The 21,579-nt window shown below is 33.6% G+C and overlaps 7 protein-coding genes across 7 annotated transcripts; 4 read left to right on the plus strand and 3 right to left on the minus strand.

The window, feature by feature from the left end:
* Positions 1-416: 416 nt before the first annotated feature.
* On the minus strand, positions 417-937 carry Tsp_05313 (hypothetical protein). Its single transcript, XM_003371597.1, has 2 exons — positions 678-937; positions 417-597 (listed from the first exon to the last, which is right to left on the minus strand). The coding sequence occupies exons 1-2, from the start codon at positions 935-937 to the stop codon at positions 417-419; spliced, it is 441 nt and encodes a 146-aa protein (XP_003371645.1).
* Positions 938-4,491: 3,554 nt separating this feature from the next.
* On the minus strand, positions 4,492-4,980 carry Tsp_05312 (conserved domain protein). The gene is made up of 3 exons (XM_003371598.1): positions 4,862-4,980; positions 4,686-4,767; positions 4,492-4,599 (listed from the first exon to the last, which is right to left on the minus strand). The coding sequence occupies exons 1-3, from the start codon at positions 4,978-4,980 to the stop codon at positions 4,492-4,494; spliced, it is 309 nt and encodes a 102-aa protein (XP_003371646.1).
* Positions 4,981-5,477: 497 nt separating this feature from the next.
* Positions 5,478-7,340, minus strand: Tsp_05311 (guanine nucleotide-binding protein G(s) subunit alpha). Its single transcript, XM_003371599.1, has 11 exons — positions 7,259-7,340; positions 7,030-7,167; positions 6,887-6,959; positions 6,772-6,826; positions 6,584-6,703; positions 6,373-6,470; positions 6,246-6,300; positions 6,111-6,184; positions 5,859-6,038; positions 5,631-5,761; positions 5,478-5,554 (listed from the first exon to the last, which is right to left on the minus strand). The coding sequence occupies exons 1-11, from the start codon at positions 7,338-7,340 to the stop codon at positions 5,478-5,480; spliced, it is 1,083 nt and encodes a 360-aa protein (XP_003371647.1).
* Positions 7,341-12,433: 5,093 nt separating this feature from the next.
* Positions 12,434-12,859, plus strand: Tsp_05310 (conserved hypothetical protein). Its single transcript, XM_003371600.1, is given in 3 exon segments — positions 12,434-12,493; positions 12,504-12,693; positions 12,720-12,859. 3 exon segments carry the CDS (start codon positions 12,434-12,436, stop codon positions 12,857-12,859), a joined length of 390 nt encoding a protein of 129 aa, XP_003371648.1.
* Positions 12,860-13,092: 233 nt separating this feature from the next.
* Tsp_05309 (hypothetical protein) lies at positions 13,093-13,658 on the plus strand. The gene is given in 3 exon segments (XM_003371601.1): positions 13,093-13,275; positions 13,291-13,444; positions 13,516-13,658. 3 exon segments carry the CDS (start codon positions 13,093-13,095, stop codon positions 13,656-13,658), a joined length of 480 nt encoding a protein of 159 aa, XP_003371649.1.
* Positions 13,659-14,640: 982 nt separating this feature from the next.
* On the plus strand, positions 14,641-17,538 carry Tsp_05308 (conserved hypothetical protein). The gene is made up of 17 exons (XM_003371602.1): positions 14,641-14,676; positions 14,699-14,738; positions 14,827-14,858; positions 15,233-15,322; positions 15,379-15,465; positions 15,530-15,607; positions 15,665-15,745; positions 15,873-16,022; positions 16,095-16,164; positions 16,224-16,287; positions 16,354-16,439; positions 16,509-16,601; positions 16,799-16,926; positions 16,993-17,043; positions 17,107-17,196; positions 17,248-17,358; positions 17,419-17,538. Exons 1-17 carry the CDS (start codon positions 14,641-14,643, stop codon positions 17,536-17,538), a joined length of 1,407 nt encoding a protein of 468 aa, XP_003371650.1.
* Positions 17,539-19,053: 1,515 nt separating this feature from the next.
* Tsp_05307 (conserved hypothetical protein) lies at positions 19,054-20,880 on the plus strand. Its single transcript, XM_003371603.1, has 7 exons — positions 19,054-19,181; positions 19,404-19,530; positions 19,583-19,660; positions 19,795-19,864; positions 19,926-20,097; positions 20,162-20,408; positions 20,485-20,880. Exons 1-7 carry the CDS (start codon positions 19,054-19,056, stop codon positions 20,878-20,880), a joined length of 1,218 nt encoding a protein of 405 aa, XP_003371651.1.
* The last annotated feature ends 699 nt before the right edge of the window (positions 20,881-21,579 follow it).

Genomic DNA, 21,579 nt, shown 5'->3' on the forward strand with positions numbered 1-21,579 from the left:
TAAAATTATTCGATCTTAATTTTTTATACATTTCACGTGCCTTGAAAATAGCTACAGTATGCGTTAGTATGCATAAAGTTTGTAATTTTTGTTCTGGTAATTTTGAACTTTAATTTTTAATTTTGCCATTTTTATTTGTATTGAACTATACAAACTGAAGTAATATTTTTTTAAAAAACATATAATGTGAATATTTATTTCAGTTCAGCAAAATGTTGAATTTTTCTATTCAACAACGTATTTGATAAATCTGATTTATTAATGATAATAATTGTTAACAAGCAACAGAATTTAAAAATACAAAGAAAAACAAGTCAATAAACGTGAATGTAAAAGGAATACAGCAGAATTGGTAAATCAAGTTATTTTTGAAATGGTCGAAAAGAAAGGGCCGATTAATTTGGAGATTATCTAATTTAAATTGGATAAGCCGTAACAAGGCCTTGATATCGGTTAACGATGACCATAACAAACGAGGAGACGCACAGAGCGTTCATCGTTCTGCTTATGTTCACCACAGAGCAACCGATGGGTTCTTCTAAGGATGCAAATGCATACATTTGATTTGGAAATTGTTCAATCCATCTTTGACTTAAGCTGAAAAAGAGAAAAAAAACAGTAAAGCGTTTGTTTTCAAACAGATCAATCAACAAATAAACAAACAAATAAATATTTACGGCGCTGTGGCTTTGGTGATCGCTTTGACCAAATGATACTCGCTGAAGAAGTAAGATGGGATCCGTTTGTCGAACCTTCCGAACCATTTATGAGCATTCTTGCGACATCCGTGCTTGCTCCAAATGTGGGCCACAACCTCACGACGAACCCGGATGTTCAATTTTGCGTTCAACTTCTTGTAGATCCTGTCGATAATTCTGTTCTGTTTGATCTCGTGCTGAACAGATGACGTTCGATTCTCATCGCGGAAATGTCTCATTTTTCCCATACGAAAATTGTCGAAGTTTTTCACAGCAGCGAAAAACAGCGTAGCAGACTGTACGACGAGCTGAGCAAAAATGACTTTGTATCCCGGTTGTTCGTCCCTCCAGTGTGTGTGTGCCTTTTAATGCGTTTTACTTTAAAGTGGAAAAAAGTGAAAATTCAAAAAGTTTAAAGTTTGAAATTTACAATCTTCCACGGGTAATTGTTTAAAGTTTCTTTTCTTTTTGGAAACTGAAAATTGTATTTTCGAGAATTTCAAAATCAAAATAATCCACAAAAGATAGAAGAAAAGAAAAGAAAAAAATATGTGTGATGGATGCTTGCCAATGTACAAATCTTTACCTCTTTTAGTTCGTTCGTTTGTTCATTCGTTGCGCATTGAATTGAACCGATAATTTAGTATAAATTTCCATAAATAAACAGTATCCTCCTTGCTTTTTTTTGGTGTTTTGTTTGAATGAACTGCAACAGTGGGAATCGATGAACAACATACATAGATACAGAAGAGAAATATTTATTCGAAATACAACTTTTTTTCAACTTGTGAGAAAAGTTTTGTACATATTTTCATCGCAACGGTATCAACCGAAGCTTCTAAAAAATTGACTATATTAAAAGAAAAAAATAATAATAAATTGATACGGATCAACGCGCACTGTTCACACGCAGTACACAGTTCAAGGCAGTCAGAAACAAAAAAAAGGTCTGATAAAATTTGAGGTGCGCAACTAAATTTTCTTTTTGTTTGACGGGAAGGGGAGCTCGTGGAAGAGTGGGGACAGGGGCCGGGAGGCAGGATATAAAGGGAAGGAGAGCAGGGAGGGGGGGAAAGATGGAAGAGGAAGACGAGCAGCGTCCAAGTTCACGCATCGGTTGAGCTAGTTATAGTTTCAAGAACAACAACAGTAGAAATCATTTATAGGGGAACGGGGCTGAAGGGAGGCAATTCGAAATATAATATGAAATTAATAACTAATAATAATGATAAACTGATCGCATGGGTTGTGGAATTGTTTGAGAAAAATGCGTCGAAAAGAAAAACTCCAACTCATCTTCTTTCTGCACATCCTGGCATTGCACGAACGGACATGAACTTGGATATGGACGCATGCCTTGTAGGGAAAATATGAGAAAGTGTAGTATTTTTGTTGTGTTGCTCTATTTGAATAATTTCTTCTCTCTTTTCAATTCTTTGGTTCAATTTCAAGCCCAACATTGGCCTAGGCTTATTTATTGTACCGTCGTAATTTGAAAAGTTGGTCTAATTTGACAAAGACAACGGTGTGTGTGTGTATGTGTGCACACAGCACAACACAACACAACAAGTTTCAGAGAAAAAATCGAGCAGCTATCATGTTGATGATGATGATGGTGGTTCAAAGTTAACCCCCTCCGTTCTCTTCTCTTCCCTTCCCTGCCCCACCCCGCCCCACCCATCTGCTCCCCTCTTCCCACCAAAAAGAAGAAAAAAGTCTACGCATCCATCGCAACAAGAAACAAATAATAATAATAATAATAATAATAATAATAATAATTGCACGCACAGTAGAATTAATTAATTGTTCAACGGTTCGCAGTTGGTTTTTGTAGCCACTGAGCACCAGGGTAAGGTAGTGGTGCCATGATGCCGTTCAGCCAAAAAAATGCAACAGACAATAACAAATGGGTAAAACAAAAAAAATTATAAAAAGGAAAAAAGTTTTAAATTAAAAGAAAAAAAAACAACCACAATCGAATCAAAATTGTTCGATGAAATATATAATTCTTTTTCTTCTTCCTTCTTTGCAGGTGATGCAGATTTGAGAGAACAGAAAAAAGAATTGTTATCACAATGCAGCAGTGGTGGTGTGGAAGTGACGGTGATGATCGTAGTAAGAGCATTCGGTGAAAAAAAATGGACATCATTGTCCAACAGTTTTACCAACTGCGGCCATTCAGCCGAGCAGGAGGTGTAATAAAAACAATTATACAGTAAGGGGGTGGGGGTGGGCGTGATTGTAGGGAGGAGGAGGAGGAGAATGAGGGGTTGGGGAGAAGAGGAGGGGCGGTGATAGGATGTGATTTGAATTGAACCGGATTGAACTGAACTGAACTGAACTGAATTGAATTGAATGGATTTGATGCGATGCGATCAGCCAGAAGTATACACTGCCTCAACCTGATCAACAACAAGGCGTACAAGGCGCTAAAGTAGCTCGTATTGCCTCAAGTGGATTCTTTGAATTATATCACGGCAATCGTTGAACACTCTTCGAATATTTTCCGTATCCACTGCACATGTGAAATGAGGATAACAATGGTGCCGGCTGTCACCGGTAGCCGTCGAAATAAGCTGCAACAAAAAAATATCCGATGTCGCGGTAAATGAAATTATTCTACACCAAATATGGCAAAAAAGCACAGGAAGGAACTATAAACATGCATAATTTTACAACAGCATGACAATAATTAGAACATTGACAACAACAACAACAACAACACTAATACTAATACTAGCAAGCAAAGTGACTAACGAGCAGAATTATCATACGGTTAAAAGAAGAACAAGAATACAATAAAAAAAGGAAATCAAAAATACAAACAAACAAACAAAAAGTGCCATTTCAAAATATCTGCAGCAATGTGCATAGAAATAGCAAGCGGAATTAATTTTATTTATAATCCAAAAATTTTTCGAACAAAATGGCAAAACAGAAAAATGCTCAAATAGCCGACAACAACAACAACAACGAAACAAACAAATCATCGAGTACAGTCACCGTGCGTGCACTTTCAACTGATATATATATATATATTCAACGAATAATAGAAACAAAAATACAATTGAAAATAAACAACAACAACAAAACAATAATAAATATTTTAAAATTTAAAAATGCAAGCTTCTGGTAAAAGATTCGCAAAAGAAAATATCAAGCTGTTGCCTGTGTACAAAAACTGCGTGTGTATAATAAACAAATAAATAAATATATAGATAGATAGATAGATAGATGGTGTGGAATTGCCGTTATTATATATATAAGTAAAGCGCCAATTGTGATTTGATTTGCTAATTTCGCAATGGAATTGGAAGAGCGCAAGCGTGATAAAAAAAAAACCAAACCAAACCAAAACAAAACAAAATTAACAAAATAAAGATCCGCTTCGGTGAGAAACTTTTGCATATGCAAATTGATCGCTGCGAACAACAACCGACAAGAAATGCAACGGATGAGATTAGAAATAGAGTCGTTGGAATGTTTTTTTTTTGGTCGATGCCAAGCAAAGGGTGGTCACTGAATCAGCTAGCCAGTTGGGTTTGGATTGAAATTTCGTGATCAAAAAACAAACAAACAAACAAAATCCAATCCATACCTCGTTGAAAAGAGAAAATAAATCCAAAGCGGTTTTGGTCTCATAATCGAGGCAGAGATTGAGTTGCAAATATTTTTTTGTTTTTTGTTTTGTTTTGTGTTCTGTGTTAAAAGATGAATGATGCTTTGTCGAGGAAAAGCTGACGACGTATAATATTTCGACAGTTGTCGAAAACGCGCCTCACGTTAGCGGTATCTAACGCGCACGTAAAGTGCGGATAAATGTACCGATAAGTTCGCGATACTGATGAAGAATTGTGGCTAGAATGAAACGAAATGACAATTGGTCGCGCTCACATCGCAACTAATTAATTCAAATTTTCAAAATAATTAATTATTAAAAAATATTTTGTTTTTCCTACAATTTCTGCTTTCTCTCTCAGTCTCAACCTCCCCTTCTCTCCTTCTCCCTCGCTCTCTCTCGGTCTCTCTCTGCTGTGTGTGTTGTTCACTTTTACCAAAAAAACGAAAACTAAAAAACAAACAAACAAACAAATAAACGAGAGGAAGCATAAAAAACAAAAACAAATAAAAATTAAAATAAAAAAATGAAACTTTTGCAGAACCTTCTCAAAGCGTGCAACGTCAACGTGCCACCGCGGCCAGTTTGCACCAGCGGCTTTGCCGACGCACTTTCCTCAGTCAACACGCACGGCAAAGGCACGCCCGCAGCCTGTTCACGCATGCTAGGTAGACACAGTTTCTAAAAAGACAGACACACACACAGTCCACAGAGCAGCAAAGGACAACGACAACAGACACATCCAACAACGGAGCATATATAACAGTATCGTATATTACACAACACATTACAAAACAACAACATAATTACCAGAAATTCGCCCCGAATAAAATACTTTGCTCTCACTACGCAAGGATCTTCACCAGGTTCAAATTGAGCTAAAAAATTTTAATAACACACTCCTTTACAAATCAGTAATCAATGAATAAAGAAATATTTTATGCAATACAATACAATACAATACAATACACACCATCTACGACAAACTAACTAGACTAAACTAGACTAGACTAGTGTGCTTTTGCTTCCGATGAGCAATCGATTTCGTAAAAAAATATTTGCATAAAAATAAAAAGAAATAAAAGAACACCAACAAACATAGATAATTGGACAAAATTAAAATTAAAAAAAATTATTTTTTCTTGCAAAAAATATATACATTAAAAATCGACAACAACAACAACAACAACAGCAACAGCAGCAACAACAGCATCTACTACTACTACTACTATTAATACTACAGTAAGAAAAAAATTAGTAATTAAGTTTTACATATGAACTGTAGAGTATTGTAGAGTTCGACTGTAACTTACCATCGGAAGGGATCAGATAGTTGGAATATTCAGGAAAGTAGTCTTCGAGCTTGTGCCTCCCCGATTTGATCTTCTCCGCAAGCAGATCTTGCTTATTGAGAAAAAGAATAACTGAGATTGTTTTGAGCCACCTGAAAAAGATGAACAAAAAAATTTAATTTTTTTAAAAATAAAAATAATTTGAAACTTCGCATCAGTCTATATATATATATATGTAAATAAGCGGACCTGTTGTTCCAAATTGATTTGAAAAGACTCAACGACTCTCGAAGCCTGTTGACAGTTTTATCTTCCAAAAGGACCATATTGTAAGACGACGATGCGCAGACGAATATGACGGCCGTGACGTCGTTGAAGCATTGTATCCATTTCCGACGTTCGTCTCTTTGACCACCGACATCGAACATACTGTATCAACGATATAAAAGTTAATAATAATAATAATAAATCAATTGATCAATCAATCAATCAATCAGTTACTGAAAGCGAACTTTGTCCACTTCGAATTTTGTTTCAAAAATGCCAGTCGTCATCACACGACACCGCAGGATATCCTGTTAGTGCAAAAACAATAAACAAACAAATAAACAAGCAAACAATGAAACAAACAAATACCTGTTCAGAAGGTGTATAGTCAATTTTGCGCACCTCGTCTATTTTATCAAGAAAACTAAAAAAGAAAAAATTTCAAAATCCGCTTCAACACATCTCTCTCTCTTTCAAACTCTGCGTTCAAACATACTATTTGGCACAGTCGATCAACTGGTACTCGTTGGACCGTTCGTAAGAGGCTTGAACTCCCTGATCTCTCCACAAATTTTTGACACGATCAAAAAAATCCTGCAAAAAATAAACATCAAACAGATAAATAAATAAAAATGTGAAATTATTTCTTTCAACAACATCTACCCTTGTAAACAAACAAACAAGCAAAACAAAAAAACTCATCTCACGTCAGGATATTGAAAATCAGGAGCGGAAGCCACTTCGAGCATATAGCGAACGTGTTCCATGTTCGATGACTTTTCCAAACGTATTGGCGGACTCAATTCTTCCATAGATTTCACAATAACCTGTAAAAATTGCCCAATCAAAATTTATTCGATCCTTTATTTTTTATTATAAATAACAAAACGATTACCGTAATCGAATCTCTTATATTTCGTTTAATGTCTGTAATTTTATCTCTTCGTTCCCTTAAATCAGATAATTATTTGAATCTTGTTAACACCACTGTTGTTGTTGTTGTTCATTACCGCTCACTGAATCCGTTGATGTGAAGAATTCTCATCTGCTTGACGATTGTACTTTTCCCAGATTCTCCAGCACCTGTCGAAGAATATTCACAAGATATGCAAATTATTTTTGTCCAATCAAAGAAAAAAAAAGGATATTTTACCAAGCAAAAGCAGTCGATGAGTGGCGCGGTAGAGTTGTTTGTCCTTTTGCAATTGTTCTTCGATTTGTTTATTAACACGTTTCTGCTCTTTTGCTTCTTCGTCAGCCGCATCCCGCGATACACAAAGCCTCATGATCACTGGAAAAAATTAATGCAAACCAACAGCGTTGAAAATTTTTACAAAAACAAAAAACACACAAAAAAAAAATTCAAATACTAAACTTCCTACTTCCCATCCGAATGATGTGGAACAGGTCCGCAAGTGGTGACAACTGGCCTGAAAGCAAATCCGATATTGTATAATTGATCATCAAAAAATTAAAAAAAAACTATACAATTAATATTTAAATTAATAAAGTGTGAAATTGAAGAACACGGGATTTTTTGTTTTTTTTTCCTACTTCTTCCATTACTATTTATTATTATTATTATTATTTAGCTTGTTTTTCACAATTTTGTACAACAGTTATCTGTTTTTCTTGGTTTTGCATTTTATGCATACCAAAAAAAATGGAAAAAATCTTTCGCAATTTTTGTTCTGGCCATTTTCCACAAACAAATCCTGCATTTTATTGATAATTGATATCGTCAGTGTTCTTTTCAACACATTTTCCACGAATAAATTTATCACTTTTCACACTTTGTAAAATTATAATTGAATAATATAATAAAACTGAAAAATAAATAAATAAAATAAATATATTTGTATGATAAAAAAAGAAGAACAAATCATTACCGTGAAACTGATCCGCCGTTCATGCGCATGCATACAAGTGTATAGAAATAAATAAATATATAATAAATTTGTTGTGCATGTATTATATATATATATATTATTTCCCACATACATATATATACATAAATATATATATATATATTAGAAATATGCGTAAGTTTACGAGCACGCGTGTGCGCGCGTATGTATGTACGGATGTTTGTGTGTACACTTAGATAGCTGAGTCAGAGGCATGTTTTTCGGAACTTCCGTTCGAAAAGCATCTCAGCTCGTGAAGCCGGCAATCGTCGTCAATCAACACGCCTCATCGTAGCATGGAACGCGTTCCGCGACTCGAAGAAACGCAATTGCAGCAAAACGACGTCTCTCTTTCTCTCTATTCTCGCATAAACGCGAAATTGCAAACGCAACGATTATTCGTTCAGTAGGCAAAAAAAAACAAACAAATAAACAAACAAACAAACAAACAAATAAACAAAAAATCAAAAGAATCGGAATTTGGAAAAAAGTTGAAGAAAGTTTGATTAATTGAATTGCCGCGGCCGGCACACGTAGAAACACAATCAAACGGCAGCCACTTTACAACAAGTGTTAACTTGTGGAAACAAAAATAGCACAACACAAACATCAAAAAATTTAAAAAAAAAAGAATTAAAATTACATATTTAATACAATCATGATTGTAGGTGTGAAATTGAAAAAAATAAAAGAAGTAGAAAAAGAAGCAGAAAAATAAACAAAGAAGTGAAAATGCGCGATTCAATTTCAAATCGGCCAAAATTATAAAATAATCCAGCATGTAAAAAAAAAAAGAATTTAATTTCAAAAAGTGACGATGACAATTCCCGGTAGAGTTGAAGAAAGTGGCCTCTGGGTTGTTGTCATTTTTCAATGAAAAATTGTTTCAAATATGATTTACAGGTTGCCTGGCAACCTGTTGATTAAGAAGAAGTTGTGAAAAACAAAAACAAAAACAAAAAACAAAAAAAAAGAAACAACCCCGAGAAAATTCCAAATCTTCTTCTTCTTCTTCATTTTGGAAACTGTACGAAATTCGTACACCAGATTATACTGTATTTATTGTGGAAATGTCACGTTGTTTTTTTTTGCGTCAACAGGAGAACAACAACAACAACAAAAAAATACAACATAAAAGTAAAAATACAGAGAAAAAAAAATTGTACTCTATGTAAATTACGGTGGAACAAAATTGTAAAATTGTCGAAAAGAGAAAATCGATGAATCAAAAAATTTATCGATTAATTTCCACGCGTTCGGACAATTTCTTAAAAACCATCTATTGTGAATTTTTCCACACATGATGAGAAAAAAAAAGAAAAACAAAAATGATAATAGGTCATTTGCAGCGTAGAAGCGCGCGCATCTTACTGTCATTTTTACAACGACCAATAATTATAATTATAATAAGAAGATGAAAAATTTTTTTTTCATACCGCTCGATCAACGTACACCAAAGTTGTTCAATAAATGACCAATCGATTGTACAATTCGGTAGTACAATTTTCAGTCTGCGTTTGGAGATCAAAATGAATGTGGACAAATCAGCTTGCATCAAATCAGAGCAGCTCAACTTTCTCGAACGAGCGCTGAAATAAATAAAACCAATGCAAACGACCGACATTTATATTATTTCTTAACAAACAAACAAAGCTCTAAAATTGAATTTATTACATAAGTAATAATAAATGGAGAAGCATAAAAAGTGCACACACACACACACACACCACATCACGGCACGAATATATATACATGTATATGTATATATATATACAAGTGAAGTTTTATGTGAAGATATTGAAAACGAAAAAAAAATTTGAAAAAGAGAAACAATAAAATACACTACTACATATGCAGAAGATGTATTATTTCTTATTTTCTGAACGGTGAACGTGAACGGTGAAAGTGGTGGTGAACGTCGTTGTGAAGCGAAAGAAGAAATAGCAATCGCCTGTGACCACATGCAATGCAACAAAGTTGAAATAACGACTGCATTTTCAATAAAATGCAAAAGTATTAAAATATTTCACTCGTATAAACGATCAATTCGTAAGCAGAAAAAAATAAAATAAAACATTACGAATAGGATGAAAGATGGAAATAAAAACACGGAAAAAAGCAAATAAAGAACATGATATATTGCCCATGGCATATATATATATATTTATTTGTATATATATATACAGGGATTGTTTTCTTGATCAATTTGTTGTGTTCTCACTCGTCGGCTGGGGTTAAAATATGCTCATTAAATGGAATATGATAAAAAAAATTCATTATATTCTTTTTCCTTACCCTAGCGTTGTTGATTGCACACATCTATATCTATATCTATATAGTTCAATATTGAAATGTAGTTGTTGATTTTTTTTTCTTCAAATTTCATATAAATAAATAAATAAAAATACACACAACACAACACAACACAACACACACACAGACACACAAGCGCGAACAAAAGTCGACGAAAAGACACACATGCAAAGATGCACAGGTAAGATGATGATGAGATAGATGATCAGTTGTTGTGGGGTTGTTAGGCTCAATTTCTCAGTTACTGTTTTGGAAAGAAATCGAAGTTGCAGGAAAGAGAAGTTCTTCTCCTGCACCCAATTAGAAACACAAATCAAAATCAATAAAAAAACGAAAAATTTCCGCGTCAAAAGACGGGTAAAATGAAGCCGAACCATAAACCACGCTTATGCACACAAAGAGGCAAACAGGGAGGCAAGGAGAGACACAGACATAGACATAGACACACACACACACACACACACACGTGTGTATCATCATCTACATCATCATCATCATCATCTTCTTCTTCTTCTTCTTCAAGCTTATCTAGCCATTGGAAAACACATTCATTCTCCGCGTTAGCTAGAGCAGAGTGAATGAAATCAAAATTAGCCGTTCGTTCGTTCCGTCTCTGCTCATATGCACATTATATCAACGACAATGACGACGACAACATCGAAGAATAAGAAGAAATAAAGAAAAATCATAAATTATCATTATTATTATGTTTCAATTTTAAAATTTCAAAAAGAAAAACAAAAATTATGCCTGACTCGTTGGAAAACTAGCTGAACACTGACTGACTGACTGACTGCTATACTGAACTGAACACCATATACGAAACACTTTTTTCCAACTCAACACACAGACACTTTATTTCATCACTTACAGATTTAACATAATTTGGTTAATTCAATTTCAAGAAATACTCCGGGGACATTTAAACATGATAATAAACTAGTCAACCTTGTACAACGTCATGCGTTTGATACATTAACTGAAATCGCCTGGGCGTAAATAAAACCGAACACTGTCGGTCTGTCTATCTATTGACTGGGAGGCGAAATGACGGCGCTGAAAATTTCCACATTCATATTCTAATTTCAAATTTCACTGCATCCTACATGCGGATACATTCGAGACAATAACAAATACCAATCCAAACAGACAAACAGCTATTCAAATGAAATATCGAAAAGAAGTTACTATATCTGTCTTGTGGAAGCTGTTGGGAACAATAGAAGCAACAACAACGACGACGAAAACTGATCATCATCACCACAATTAACAACTAGGATGAAATAATGAATGAAAGAGATGGGAAAAATTACTTTTCCAACTTTCAACAAACAGGACAAAACAGAACAACAATCTTCAACAGATGACACACACAGGCACGGACGTATACAACAGAACAGAACAGAACAACTTCAACACCGTCAAACAATCAACCAAACTTGACCGGATAGGCTTAGAAATTTGTGCATCCAGACCCACCAAACAACCAATACTACTTCAACTTATATGCAAAAGACAAAAGAAAGCAAACAAACTGAACATGCAACAACAACAACAACAACGTATAATATGCATATCATTGCACCATGGGCATTGCATTTCAACGTAAAACATACATATCACACCTTCAATTCAATGAACATATTGAAAACGAACAAACAAACAAAAATTCAAACTGAATACCCATAACTTTCACAACAAAAGCGACACTCTGAACGTTGAAATTGCATCGTTATATATGTATATAATTTACAATTTAAAAAAAAAAAATTATAACACAAATCTAGTGAAATGCAAAAGATACACATCAATTGTAAAAACTTGTTCAATGAAATATGTTCCTTTTCTCTTGTCAATTGTGCTCGAATTTGCAAAAACTGCAACTGAGAAAATTTGTCACAAAACAACAACAACAGAGATGCAAATTTTGAAACACAAATAAACACTCGTGAATAAACAAACCATTGCACATGGTATATTCTGCTTTACTTTTCACGTGTGGTAAGAAAGGAAAAATCGAAATGGTATAAAAATCAACCAAACCCGACAAATAAATAATCCTGCTCGACACCCCCCCCTCGCACGCGGTCAACTTTTCCACCACTTTCACCAATAATATTAACATTTTCAAAAAGCAAAACAAAACAACAACAACAATAATTAATAATAAACATGACAACTATTGAAACGATCGGCAAACGGATACATCCGAACACATAATAACAACAAATTGCAAAGCGCCAAAAATTTTGTTTATCTCCGACAGTAAGCAATTGCTTTTCTTTTTTCGAAAAAAATAACCAACGACAACAAAAGTGGTGGGAAAAGTTGTGCCAGATGAAGCTCGTCGAACCACAAAAGCAACCGACAAAAAAACATGAGAATTTTGAAACTTGTGTGAATAAAGAAAAAAAAAAGAAAAAGAAATAATACACGCCAACGAACGAACGCGTATGCGCGTGCGGGCGCGGACAAGCGCGAACGCGCCAACGCAACGAATCGCTTCTTCATACAAGCGAAAAGTCCACCCAAGAAGCCGACAAACAAACAAACAAACAAACAACAACAACAACAGGAAAACGCAGTTCAACTTACTCGTTTTTCTTTTTTTTTATTTTTGAAGTTTTGAATGCAAATAGAAGAAAACGATCACAATCCGGCAAAATTCATCGTGGCAGGTCTAATTTATCAAAAGGCGAAACGATCAAAACTAAAAATCAAACAAACATACAGTGGGGAAAAAGAAAATTATTCATTTCATAAATTGATAAAATAGAAAACAACAACGTAAACGAGGCAAAAAAAATACCCATCTACTCGACTGTCCAAATAATTGGATAATAGTCGAGTAGTGGAGGAAAAAGATGAAAAAAAAAACAGAAAAAATGGATTGATTGGTAAAGATGTCGTTAAAATGCAATACCGTTTTTTTGCTTGTGCCAATATGAACAATATTGAAACCAGTGAGCAGTTTTGAACCGGAAGACGACGACGCGATGCGCGGGCGGTTGGGGAGTTTTTTTCGTGGGATATTTTCTGTCGAGCCGCTTCGACCAAGTAGAAGCAGGATCAAGCCGGCCGGTGGTGAATTGAAGTCGAAGGAAGAATTTTTCAAATTCCCCTCAGCACCATGCAGACGACGCTCCGACGTTGAACGCAGCAGACGTTCGAAAACCACAGTAAAATTATCGTAGATTCGAGATCGAGATTTGCAAGCAGCAAAGATGACGGGCATTCGAAAAAAAAATTTTTTTCTCTTCCCCCTCTCGACCGCGCCGTCCTCGATCGCCGATCGCTTCGACAACAAATTCGTTACAGTAGCAAAATTGTCACTTCAATGCTTCGAAGGTATGGTTGGAAATTTTTTCCAAAAAAATAACAACAAAGCTAAAAATAAAAACACATCACGCTTTTCTCAGTACAACCAACGTTCCCCTTTGGATTCCCATTCACGCACAACTTGCCGCTATTTTTCCTACAACGACGAGACAAAACCGACCCACAACCAACGCACACGTCCCGGTCTGCGAGGAAGCGTAGCCCGCGGAAGCTTGATCAATAACTTCCAACAATAAACCGCACACGTGCATATTCCATCTCTCTTTATTTTTCTCTAAAATATTTTTCTACTTTTCATTTTACTAATATTTTCACTCAATTATTTCATATTCTACGAAAGGAGAACAAAAATTGTTTACTTTTTAAATATACCGTAGACTTGTTTCCTTGTTTTATCTGTAAAATTCATACAACCAATTCAACGATATTCAATCAATCTTACACCGTTTATTTGATATTAAATTATTCCATTTTTCTTAAAATTTTCAAAATTAACTACATTCTTTTGTGAATTTTCATATTTGTATAAAAGAAATATATTTTTTTCTCAATATTAAACTTTCTCGCACACCTAAAGCACCAATATTTCACTTCGAAAGTTATATTAATCAAAACGATGTTCTAACTTGATATTAAAAACATTTTAATATAAAATTACAATTTAAAAGTTAAAAAATTATAATAATTTAAATTATTTTCATCTCTTTTTTCAAATAACAACACATTTTTATCATATTAATAACTCGCACATGTATACTGTAGTCATGTTTGAATACAAACTGACCACAATTTGACAATTTTTAACAAATTTAACGGATCATTTGTTATTATTGAAATATTCTGTTGTTAATGAAAAAATTACACGGCTGGAAATATTTTTTCAACACATAAAACGAATGAAAAATAAAACATATGATATAAAAGAATTCAAGATTTAATGCATACTGTTACAGTATACTTATTTACAATAAAATCACTACACTTGCACACTGCAGTGCCAGTATAATTGAACAGGAAATTTAATAATCATACATTAATATTATACCGAAATTTTTTTTAAATATGTTTATAAACACTAATGAAAAACATGAAATTATATCGTGTGAATTTTATTTTATTTCAAATTATAAAATAAGATTAATTTTAAATTTTATGTAAAAAATCTAAATAATTCATCACGTATTGTTTTATATGATATTTTTATAATGTTGCTAAATACATACCTGATTATCAATACTACGGTATTTTTATATTAATTTACAGTATAAGCTGGTTTTTATACCATTCAGTTTGTATTCAAACAGTTTTTCAAACAGCACTGCTCTGTTCCATATCTTTTATTATAATAATTACTTTGATTTCTACAATATTTTATTTATTTTTAATTTTAGACCGAATCCACCTCACAGCTTCTATTTTGAAAGTGAAATATTTACTCTGAAGTTTTATTCTGGTAAGATGAAAATTATTATTTTAAGTTACGTCAGATAATATTAATTTTTGTTGTTTAAATTTTTATTTCTATTAAGAAATAGTTTAAAAGAATGTATTAAGATAATTGAAGTAACATTATATTTTATTGTTTGTAATTTGTCAGATATTTTTAAAAATATTTTCTAATTTAACCTTGTACATTTCTCTATATTCCATATGGTGGTTGTTTTGTGATTTTACGTTTAGTTTTCATTAGTGATTGCTTTGAGTCTGGGGTTTGGGATTTTATGTCGACAGCTTCATGTATTTGTATTGTATTGTTCTGATTGACTGTTGTTTTTAGGAATCATGTATTTACTTAAGTACTACATTCCAGTAGCAAAACTTTTCAACTCGCCTCTACGTGCAGCTATGTTTTTGGATTCACGCTCTTATTTGAACTACAGTTTTCGTGTATGTTGTTTTCATTTATTTTTACATTCATTATTGATATTTTAACAATGTTTCAGAGATATTCTAATGAAAAGAACAGAGGGTTTATTTCCGGTTTGATTAATTCAATTAAAAGCGAACTTGCTAAAAATAAGGAACTCAAAGTATGCAGTTGAATGGTTTATAAAAGAATTTCTGTAGTATGTTTTCAATTTCATTTTATTGTAGGAAAACTTAGCAAAACTGAAAGCCGAAAGTGAACGCCTCGAACAATCGGAACCACTTAAGAAAGCTCGAGAAAAATTTGTACTTTTTTAAATATTTTGTTAAGTTTGCCATGTATGAACATTGCTGTTCTTTTAGGACTTAATTGAAAGAGAGACAATGAGAAGTTCCCAGTATTTACGAGTTAAAATAGCGGAACTTCAAAAGGAGTTGAAACAGGTATTTGATAAGCTTTATTTATCAAACTTTTATTTTAACCAGTTATTGTATTGTACATACGTTGTTTTATTCTGTTTTTTCTTTGTACACCATATATCTGATATTGATATAGAAGATGCTACTTTAGAGTTTGAATGAGGCCAAGAAAACGGAATTTGCGCAGAAAGGTATTGAAGTTGGTGCGAGTGCCGTAAAATCAGCGAAAGAAGCTGCGAACATTTTGGGAAAATCTATGGATTCGATTAGTCAGACGCGAACTTTTCAAGCTATAGCTAGTGTATTAGTCATTTTTTAAAAATTAATTTTACATTTTATTCACTTATTTATATTTTGTATGTTTGATATTTAGAAAGCAAAAATGGTCAAAGATGAGTTCAACGATTTTGCCCTTTCGGGTGGATATGTTTATGAAAGACTTCGTAACAAACAATTCGAGAAAAGCAGCTTTTCCGTTTTAAAATTTGATATATTTTTTTAGCAAAATTGAGAAAGCGTAAAGAATGTGTCGAATCCGGTGAAAAGAAGATCATCAAACCAAATAGGTTTGCGTTGAATGTGCTGAAATGGATTTTCTTCTTTTGAACTGTTTTTATTTTTATCTTGTAAAGCGAGGTAACCAGCGTTGAAGTACACAAAGATCAAAAATGGTATGCGGCATTGAAATCATGGACTGAAAGCAACGCTTATTATCGCAGTAAGTATTTTATTGTGTGAAAATGACTTTGTGATTTATTTATTTATTTATTATTTTATTTTTTTTCAGAATTTCTCGATGTGAAAATGCAAATTGCTGAAAGTGAAAACCCAGTTGTACGGGCAACTCGATATTTTGGAGGGAAGCTATCGGAATTTTTTGGTAATGTTTCGGCAATTTATTTTATTTTTTGAGGGCTGTTTTCTAATTTTGTGTATATACTTTTGCTTAGAAATTTTTATTTGAAACAATAGTGAAAACATTTTTCATTGATGAGCAGATTTTATACAGAAATTATAAAGTTTTAACTTTGAACTTTTCAATGAAAAACAGATTATTGTTGTTGTTCATTTTTTCAGATAATCTGCTAGACGCTTTCCTTGATAATTGCAGCGTATCGGAAGTGCTGACGGAAATTTGCAAAATAGATCCAAACTTTGATGTTACGGATTTCAGAAAACAGTGCCAGAGGGATTTTATCCCAAACGTTATTGAAGTGAGCAGTGTTGTGTATTCTTGTGTGAAATGTCGACAATTTACCGGTAAATTTTAGGCAAGTAATCGTGGTGAAGAAGAAATTCTCCGTGACTGGTGCAGTGAAGGGGTAGGTTTGAAAAGAAAAACAGAGTTTTTATTTTTTTGAATTAGCAAATTTGCATACATCTAGGCATTCAATCAGTTGATTGCTCTTTTGTCCGAGTGCAAGCGAGCTGGCTACAAGCATACATTTCGACTGTTTGATATTGACAATGTCGAAGTAAATTTTCACTTTTGTACACTTTTGTCTTTTTACAGTGCTTTTTTCTAGATTATCACGGGAAAAATAACCGACATGGGTCCTGTTCTGTTGGTCGCTTTTCAAACACGTCAGTTACGTTGCATCCAAACACCGGATGGAAAATTCGTTTTTGGAACAACCGTAAATTGAACAAATAGAAAAACGTGTATTTCTCATGTTGAAAAAAAATTCACTCTTTAGGATGATCCATTGTTAATTACCCACCTGTGGGCTTTTTGCCGTGATGTTGATGAACCGAACTCGAAAGCAGCTTGGAGAGTTGTGGATGTGCACGAACATTCAGCTGTTCGAAGTTACTAGTTTTGAAATGAAGTTGATTGTTCCGATTGTTTGAAAATTGTTTGTTTTCACGGCTGTTCACAGAGTGTGAAATAAAGTTGCTTGCAGTTGTTAATTTGGATCGATTTTTGAAATACGTAAAATTAATTTTTATGAAATTTACTCACGAAGAAAAGAAATATTTTGAAATTGATGACAATAGTATCTTAACGAATCGGAACAACAATGAGACTCAATAAATGATACAGAATTGATTGCCTAATCCGAAATACAAATTGCTTTGTAAAACTTCATGAAACGTATTCGAATATTACTGTCGAATTTATGCAGATAAATCTCATAAACCAGCAATCTATTCCAAATTCACATTTGAAATACATCTATGATACTGGATACAAATTGCTCATCTGAAATATTTTGTTTCATCCTAATTTTAACCTTGAAAATTAAATACGGTAAATGGTACTGTAGTATAATTGCATTTCATTAATCGCTGTGATTGTTGGTTGTTGTTGGACAATGTTTTGATTGATTTTCACTGATTAAAATGGCATGTGGAAAATTTATAAATTTTTAATGTTTTCATCAACGAGGAAGGTGCTTTTAGTACTATTCAGATAAATGATATCACAACTGTGATGGTTTGGATGAATGTACCGCTGATGTTGCAACAGCTTCTCATTGCACTTTTGCATTTGTTTGTTTCTTCTTCTGTGTCGGACTTTCATATTTCATCGGCAGTGGTGGAATTGGACGACAAGTGCGCATACATACTTTTATGTTGATCAGTGTTTTTTGTTTGTTTTTTAATAATTAAATTTATAGTAATTTTGTAACGCAGAAGCTGTTAACTGAATTTATAAACTTAAAAAAATCTTTGAAATTTCGTACATTTTGACTTTGAATTCAATTTTTGTTTTTTAAAGTAAAGTTTTTTTCTCTTTCTGCAGGTTCATGAAAGAAAATGAAATACATCTTGTCATGGTAAGAAATGCGTGTGAAAATTGGCCAAGTATTGACAGACAGTATTGATTGTTGTTGTTGCGTTGATTGATGTCAACAAAATTAATATTATTTTGTTGGTTTATTAATTTTTTTAAATTAAGCGATTATTGATGTTGTTGTTTTTGATTTTTTCCAACTGCATGCAAGTTTGTGATTTGCATTTTGGCCGACTTTTTTCAATGCATGCAATAACAAATTGCTCAATATGATCAGTGTGACAATGTTGTAAGTTTTCTTCTCAAATTTAGCATTCAATTTTTTTTTGAAATTTATGAAAAATTGATCTGCCGAAATGTTTTTTTTCCAAAATAAAACGTTCTGTTGTAAAATTAATTTTTATTTCTTTTGAATGGTAAAAATGTGCTTTGATTGCTTTTTTCCTAGATTGCATGGCACGAGTGTTGTGTTGTGTTTGATTGAACAAAGAACAAAATATGTGTGTGTGTGTTAAGAGATGTTAGTTTTCATGGTGTGCAAGTTGTAAAATTGTTGCAGTTCTATGCACCGTGGTGCGGACATTGCAAACGTTTGATGCCAACCTGGGAACAAGTGGCGTTGACGCTTTCCAACGAGCCGATCACGGTTGGAAAGTTGGACTGCACCAAACACACATCCGTGACGTCAGAATTGAAAATCAACGGCTATCCAACAGTTCGAATGTAAAAAATATATAATCAATTTTTTTGGAAAATAATTTCAAAAAAAAAATTGTCCCCATTGCGCGCAGGTATCGTTATGGAGAAAAGTATGAATATCACGGCGAAAGGTCGAAAGAGGCGATTGTGGACTTCGCTTTGAAAGTTATCGGGTTTGCTTTGGAATAGTTGGTTTATTTTTGTTGTATTAAAAAAAATTTAAAAAAATATTAATTCCACATTTAGACCCGAAGTGAGACCTCTGTCCGATAGGTATGAACTTGTGCGAGTTTGTGAAAAGTTGAAAAAGACGGCATTTTTTCTCCTGGCAGGGGAGAAAAATGTTTCCAATCCCTTGATTGTACGCGAATTTGTTATTATTTATTATTATTATTATTATTATTTGTGAATAAATAATTTTGAAGGAAGAGTATTATGCGGTTGCGAAGAAGTTGTTTTCCAAAACGTATTTTTATCAAATTTTACCGAGACATTTACCGTCAGTAAGTGAATTTTTTTTTGTTTTTTTTCGTGAGGTTGTTTTTCTTTCGCCTTAGAAACAGTCCAGTTAACAACTACAAAAGTTTTAGTTCGAATTAGCATAATTTTCACTATTGCTTTAATTTTATTTTTCCAGACTTTTCCATGCGACGAAACGGTGTGCATTTTTGTCGTCAAAGATGGTACACAATTTCTCTACAATCCAAGTGAGAAATTTTGCATAAATAATAAATTCATTTGTTGCGATTGTTCTTTTGCCATTATCAGCGACTGATCAAAATTCTTTGGAAAAATGGATACAAAGTTCGCGATGGCCATTCATGCAATTGGCCAAATATGAAACGCTGAACGAAATGGGCGAATGTTGCAATGATAAGCTGCTTGTTGTGGCCGTTCTTGATCTGGTCGAAAAGAGAAAATTGAAAAGTCCCGTCAAACAGTATAATAAGCTGTGCTTAATTTTCTATGTTGGGTTGTTTTTTTTTTCATACATTAAAATTCAGATTGGACGATTTGATTCGGATGACATGGCAACAGTATAGTGAACAGTTGAAGGGCAAATTTCAATTTGTCTGGCTTGACGGCAACGAAATTGCCAACAGCATATTGCTGAGAACCGTGCCGGTTCCGTGTTTGTTCGTTTTCAACGCCTCTTCATATTCCTATTATCTTCCCGACCAGGATGCTCTGCAAATGACCGAAGAAATATTGTTGCAATTTTTGCAAAACGTCGTCAACGGTTTCGTCGCGGTAACAACCAACACGCAAAAATATTATTCTATTTTATGTGCAAATGAATTCATTATTCAAATTTCGTTTGGTTCAGATGCGCGGAGGCAAGGGACGTGTGCAACATGTGAGACGAATTTTTTACGAAACAACAACCGCAATTTATGTAAATTTTTTCTCTTCAACTAACCGCTTGCTGGCGAGCGTATATTGTTATGCAAATTTCATTGTACTCGATTTCAGACGATGTTCGCCAATCAGCCATTGTTGGCGTGCTGTTTGTTCGGCTTGCCGTTGGGAATTTTCAGCGTTATATGTTACACAATCTGTTCAACGGACGTTTCCGTCGATAGCGACGAAATCTACGCGGACAGCTACGATTCCGGTAAATTTATTCAAATTTATTATTTTTTTTCTTTATTTAAATTTTTTTCACCTCGTCAAATTGTCAACAACAGCAACAGACAGTGATGATCACGAAAAAGAAGAATGATTGATTGGATTATAGTTTGTTTTTCCGTTATTATTATTATTATTATCTTTTGATATTTTTCCCATGCTGCTTCTTCTTCCTATCTTTCTTCTACTTCTCCTCTGGCAGCAAGCGGTTGTTGTTTTGCCTCAGGAATTGGTCGACAAAAATGCAATTATTACAATTTTTAAATTAAACGTTGCGACGTTTTTGTTGGACTGTTTTTTTCAAATGCTTCTTCAACAAACAAACTGTCTACTTGGTGATGGTGTGATGAGCAACAACAATTTTCATCTGAATGACTTTGAAATTATCATCATCATCAACAACAACAACGACGACGACGACGACAATTTATAATTATGCAATAAAAAGCATAACAAATTTATTTAAAGCTCAACGTACGGATCAAATATTATTATCTCTATATATTATTTCACTAGAATCTGGTGCACTCATCATTCAAGTAAAGCAGTAAGAATGATAATCATAGTTCGACCTAAATTATGAATACTGTATAATAAACTGCCGCAGACGTCGTTACCAAGCAAAGCAGGCGTTGTTGTTGATTTTTTTTTCGTTTTTTTCTTTTTTGCATGCATGCAAGAAGCTTGTGACAGACAGATGGATGACTGCAAATAACTCTACTATATATGGATATGAAAAATTCTTGTTCGACCAAAAAGAGTGTTTCTTCTGAGGAGGGGGGGGATAGGAACA

Source organism: Trichinella spiralis (genome assembly GCF_000181795.1).
Source record: "Trichinella spiralis strain ISS 195 chromosome Unknown Scfld9, whole genome shotgun sequence".
Classification (NCBI taxonomy): Eukaryota; Metazoa; Nematoda; class Enoplea; order Trichinellida; family Trichinellidae; genus Trichinella; species Trichinella spiralis.

Bases quoted from the DNA above. Each gene is read 5' to 3' on its own strand.
- Tsp_05313 (XM_003371597.1), bottom strand. From the start codon at position 937: ATGAGACATTTCCGCGATGAGAATCGAACGTCATCTGTTCAGCACGAG. The intron at 598-677 runs GTAAATATTTAT...TCTCTTTTTCAG, and splicing joins ATCACCAAAGCCACAGCGCC to CTTAAGTCAAAGATGGATTG.
- Tsp_05307 (XM_003371603.1), top strand. From the start codon at position 19,054: ATGCCAACCTGGGAACAAGTGGCGTTGACGCTTTCCAACGAGCCGATC. The intron at 19,661-19,794 runs GTAAGTGAATTT...TTATTTTTCCAG, and splicing joins TACCGAGACATTTACCGTCA to ACTTTTCCATGCGACGAAAC. The intron at 20,409-20,484 runs GTAACAACCAAC...CGTTTGGTTCAG, and splicing joins TCGTCAACGGTTTCGTCGCG to ATGCGCGGAGGCAAGGGACG.
- Tsp_05309 (XM_003371601.1), top strand. From the start codon at position 13,093: ATGCGCGGGCGGTTGGGGAGTTTTTTTCGTGGGATATTTTCTGTCGAG. The intron at 13,445-13,515 runs GTATGGTTGGAA...CGCTTTTCTCAG, and splicing joins GTCACTTCAATGCTTCGAAG to TACAACCAACGTTCCCCTTT.
- Tsp_05308 (XM_003371602.1), top strand. From the start codon at position 14,641: ATGTTGCTAAATACATACCTGATTATCAATACTACG. The intron at 16,165-16,223 runs GTAACAAACAAT...ATATTTTTTTAG, and splicing joins ATATGTTTATGAAAGACTTC to CAAAATTGAGAAAGCGTAAA. The intron at 16,440-16,508 runs GTAAGTATTTTA...ATTTTTTTTCAG, and splicing joins AAGCAACGCTTATTATCGCA to AATTTCTCGATGTGAAAATG.
- Tsp_05312 (XM_003371598.1), bottom strand. From the start codon at position 4,980: ATGCGTGAACAGGCTGCGGGCGTGCCTTTGCCGTGCGTGTTGACTGAG. The intron at 4,768-4,861 runs GTTCTGCAAAAG...TTTGTTTTTTAG, and splicing joins ACGTTGCACGCTTTGAGAAG to TTTTCGTTTTTTTGGTAAAA. The intron at 4,600-4,685 runs GTTGAGACTGAG...TGAATTAATTAG, and splicing joins GGAGAAGGAGAGAAGGGGAG to TTGCGATGTGAGCGCGACCA.
- Tsp_05311 (XM_003371599.1), bottom strand. From the start codon at position 7,340: ATGATCAATTATACAATATCGGATTTGCTTTCAGGCCAGTTGTCACCA. The intron at 6,185-6,245 runs GTATTTGTTTGT...TTGCACTAACAG, and splicing joins ACTATACACCTTCTGAACAG to GATATCCTGCGGTGTCGTGT. The intron at 5,762-5,858 runs GTCCGCTTATTT...CATCTTTTTCAG, and splicing joins AAATCAATTTGGAACAACAG to GTGGCTCAAAACAATCTCAG.
- Tsp_05310 (XM_003371600.1), top strand. From the start codon at position 12,434: ATGAAGCTCGTCGAACCACAAAAGCAACCGACAAAAAAACATGAGAAT. The intron at 12,694-12,719 runs GTTTTTCTTTTT...TTATTTTTGAAG, and splicing joins AAACGCAGTTCAACTTACTC to TTTTGAATGCAAATAGAAGA.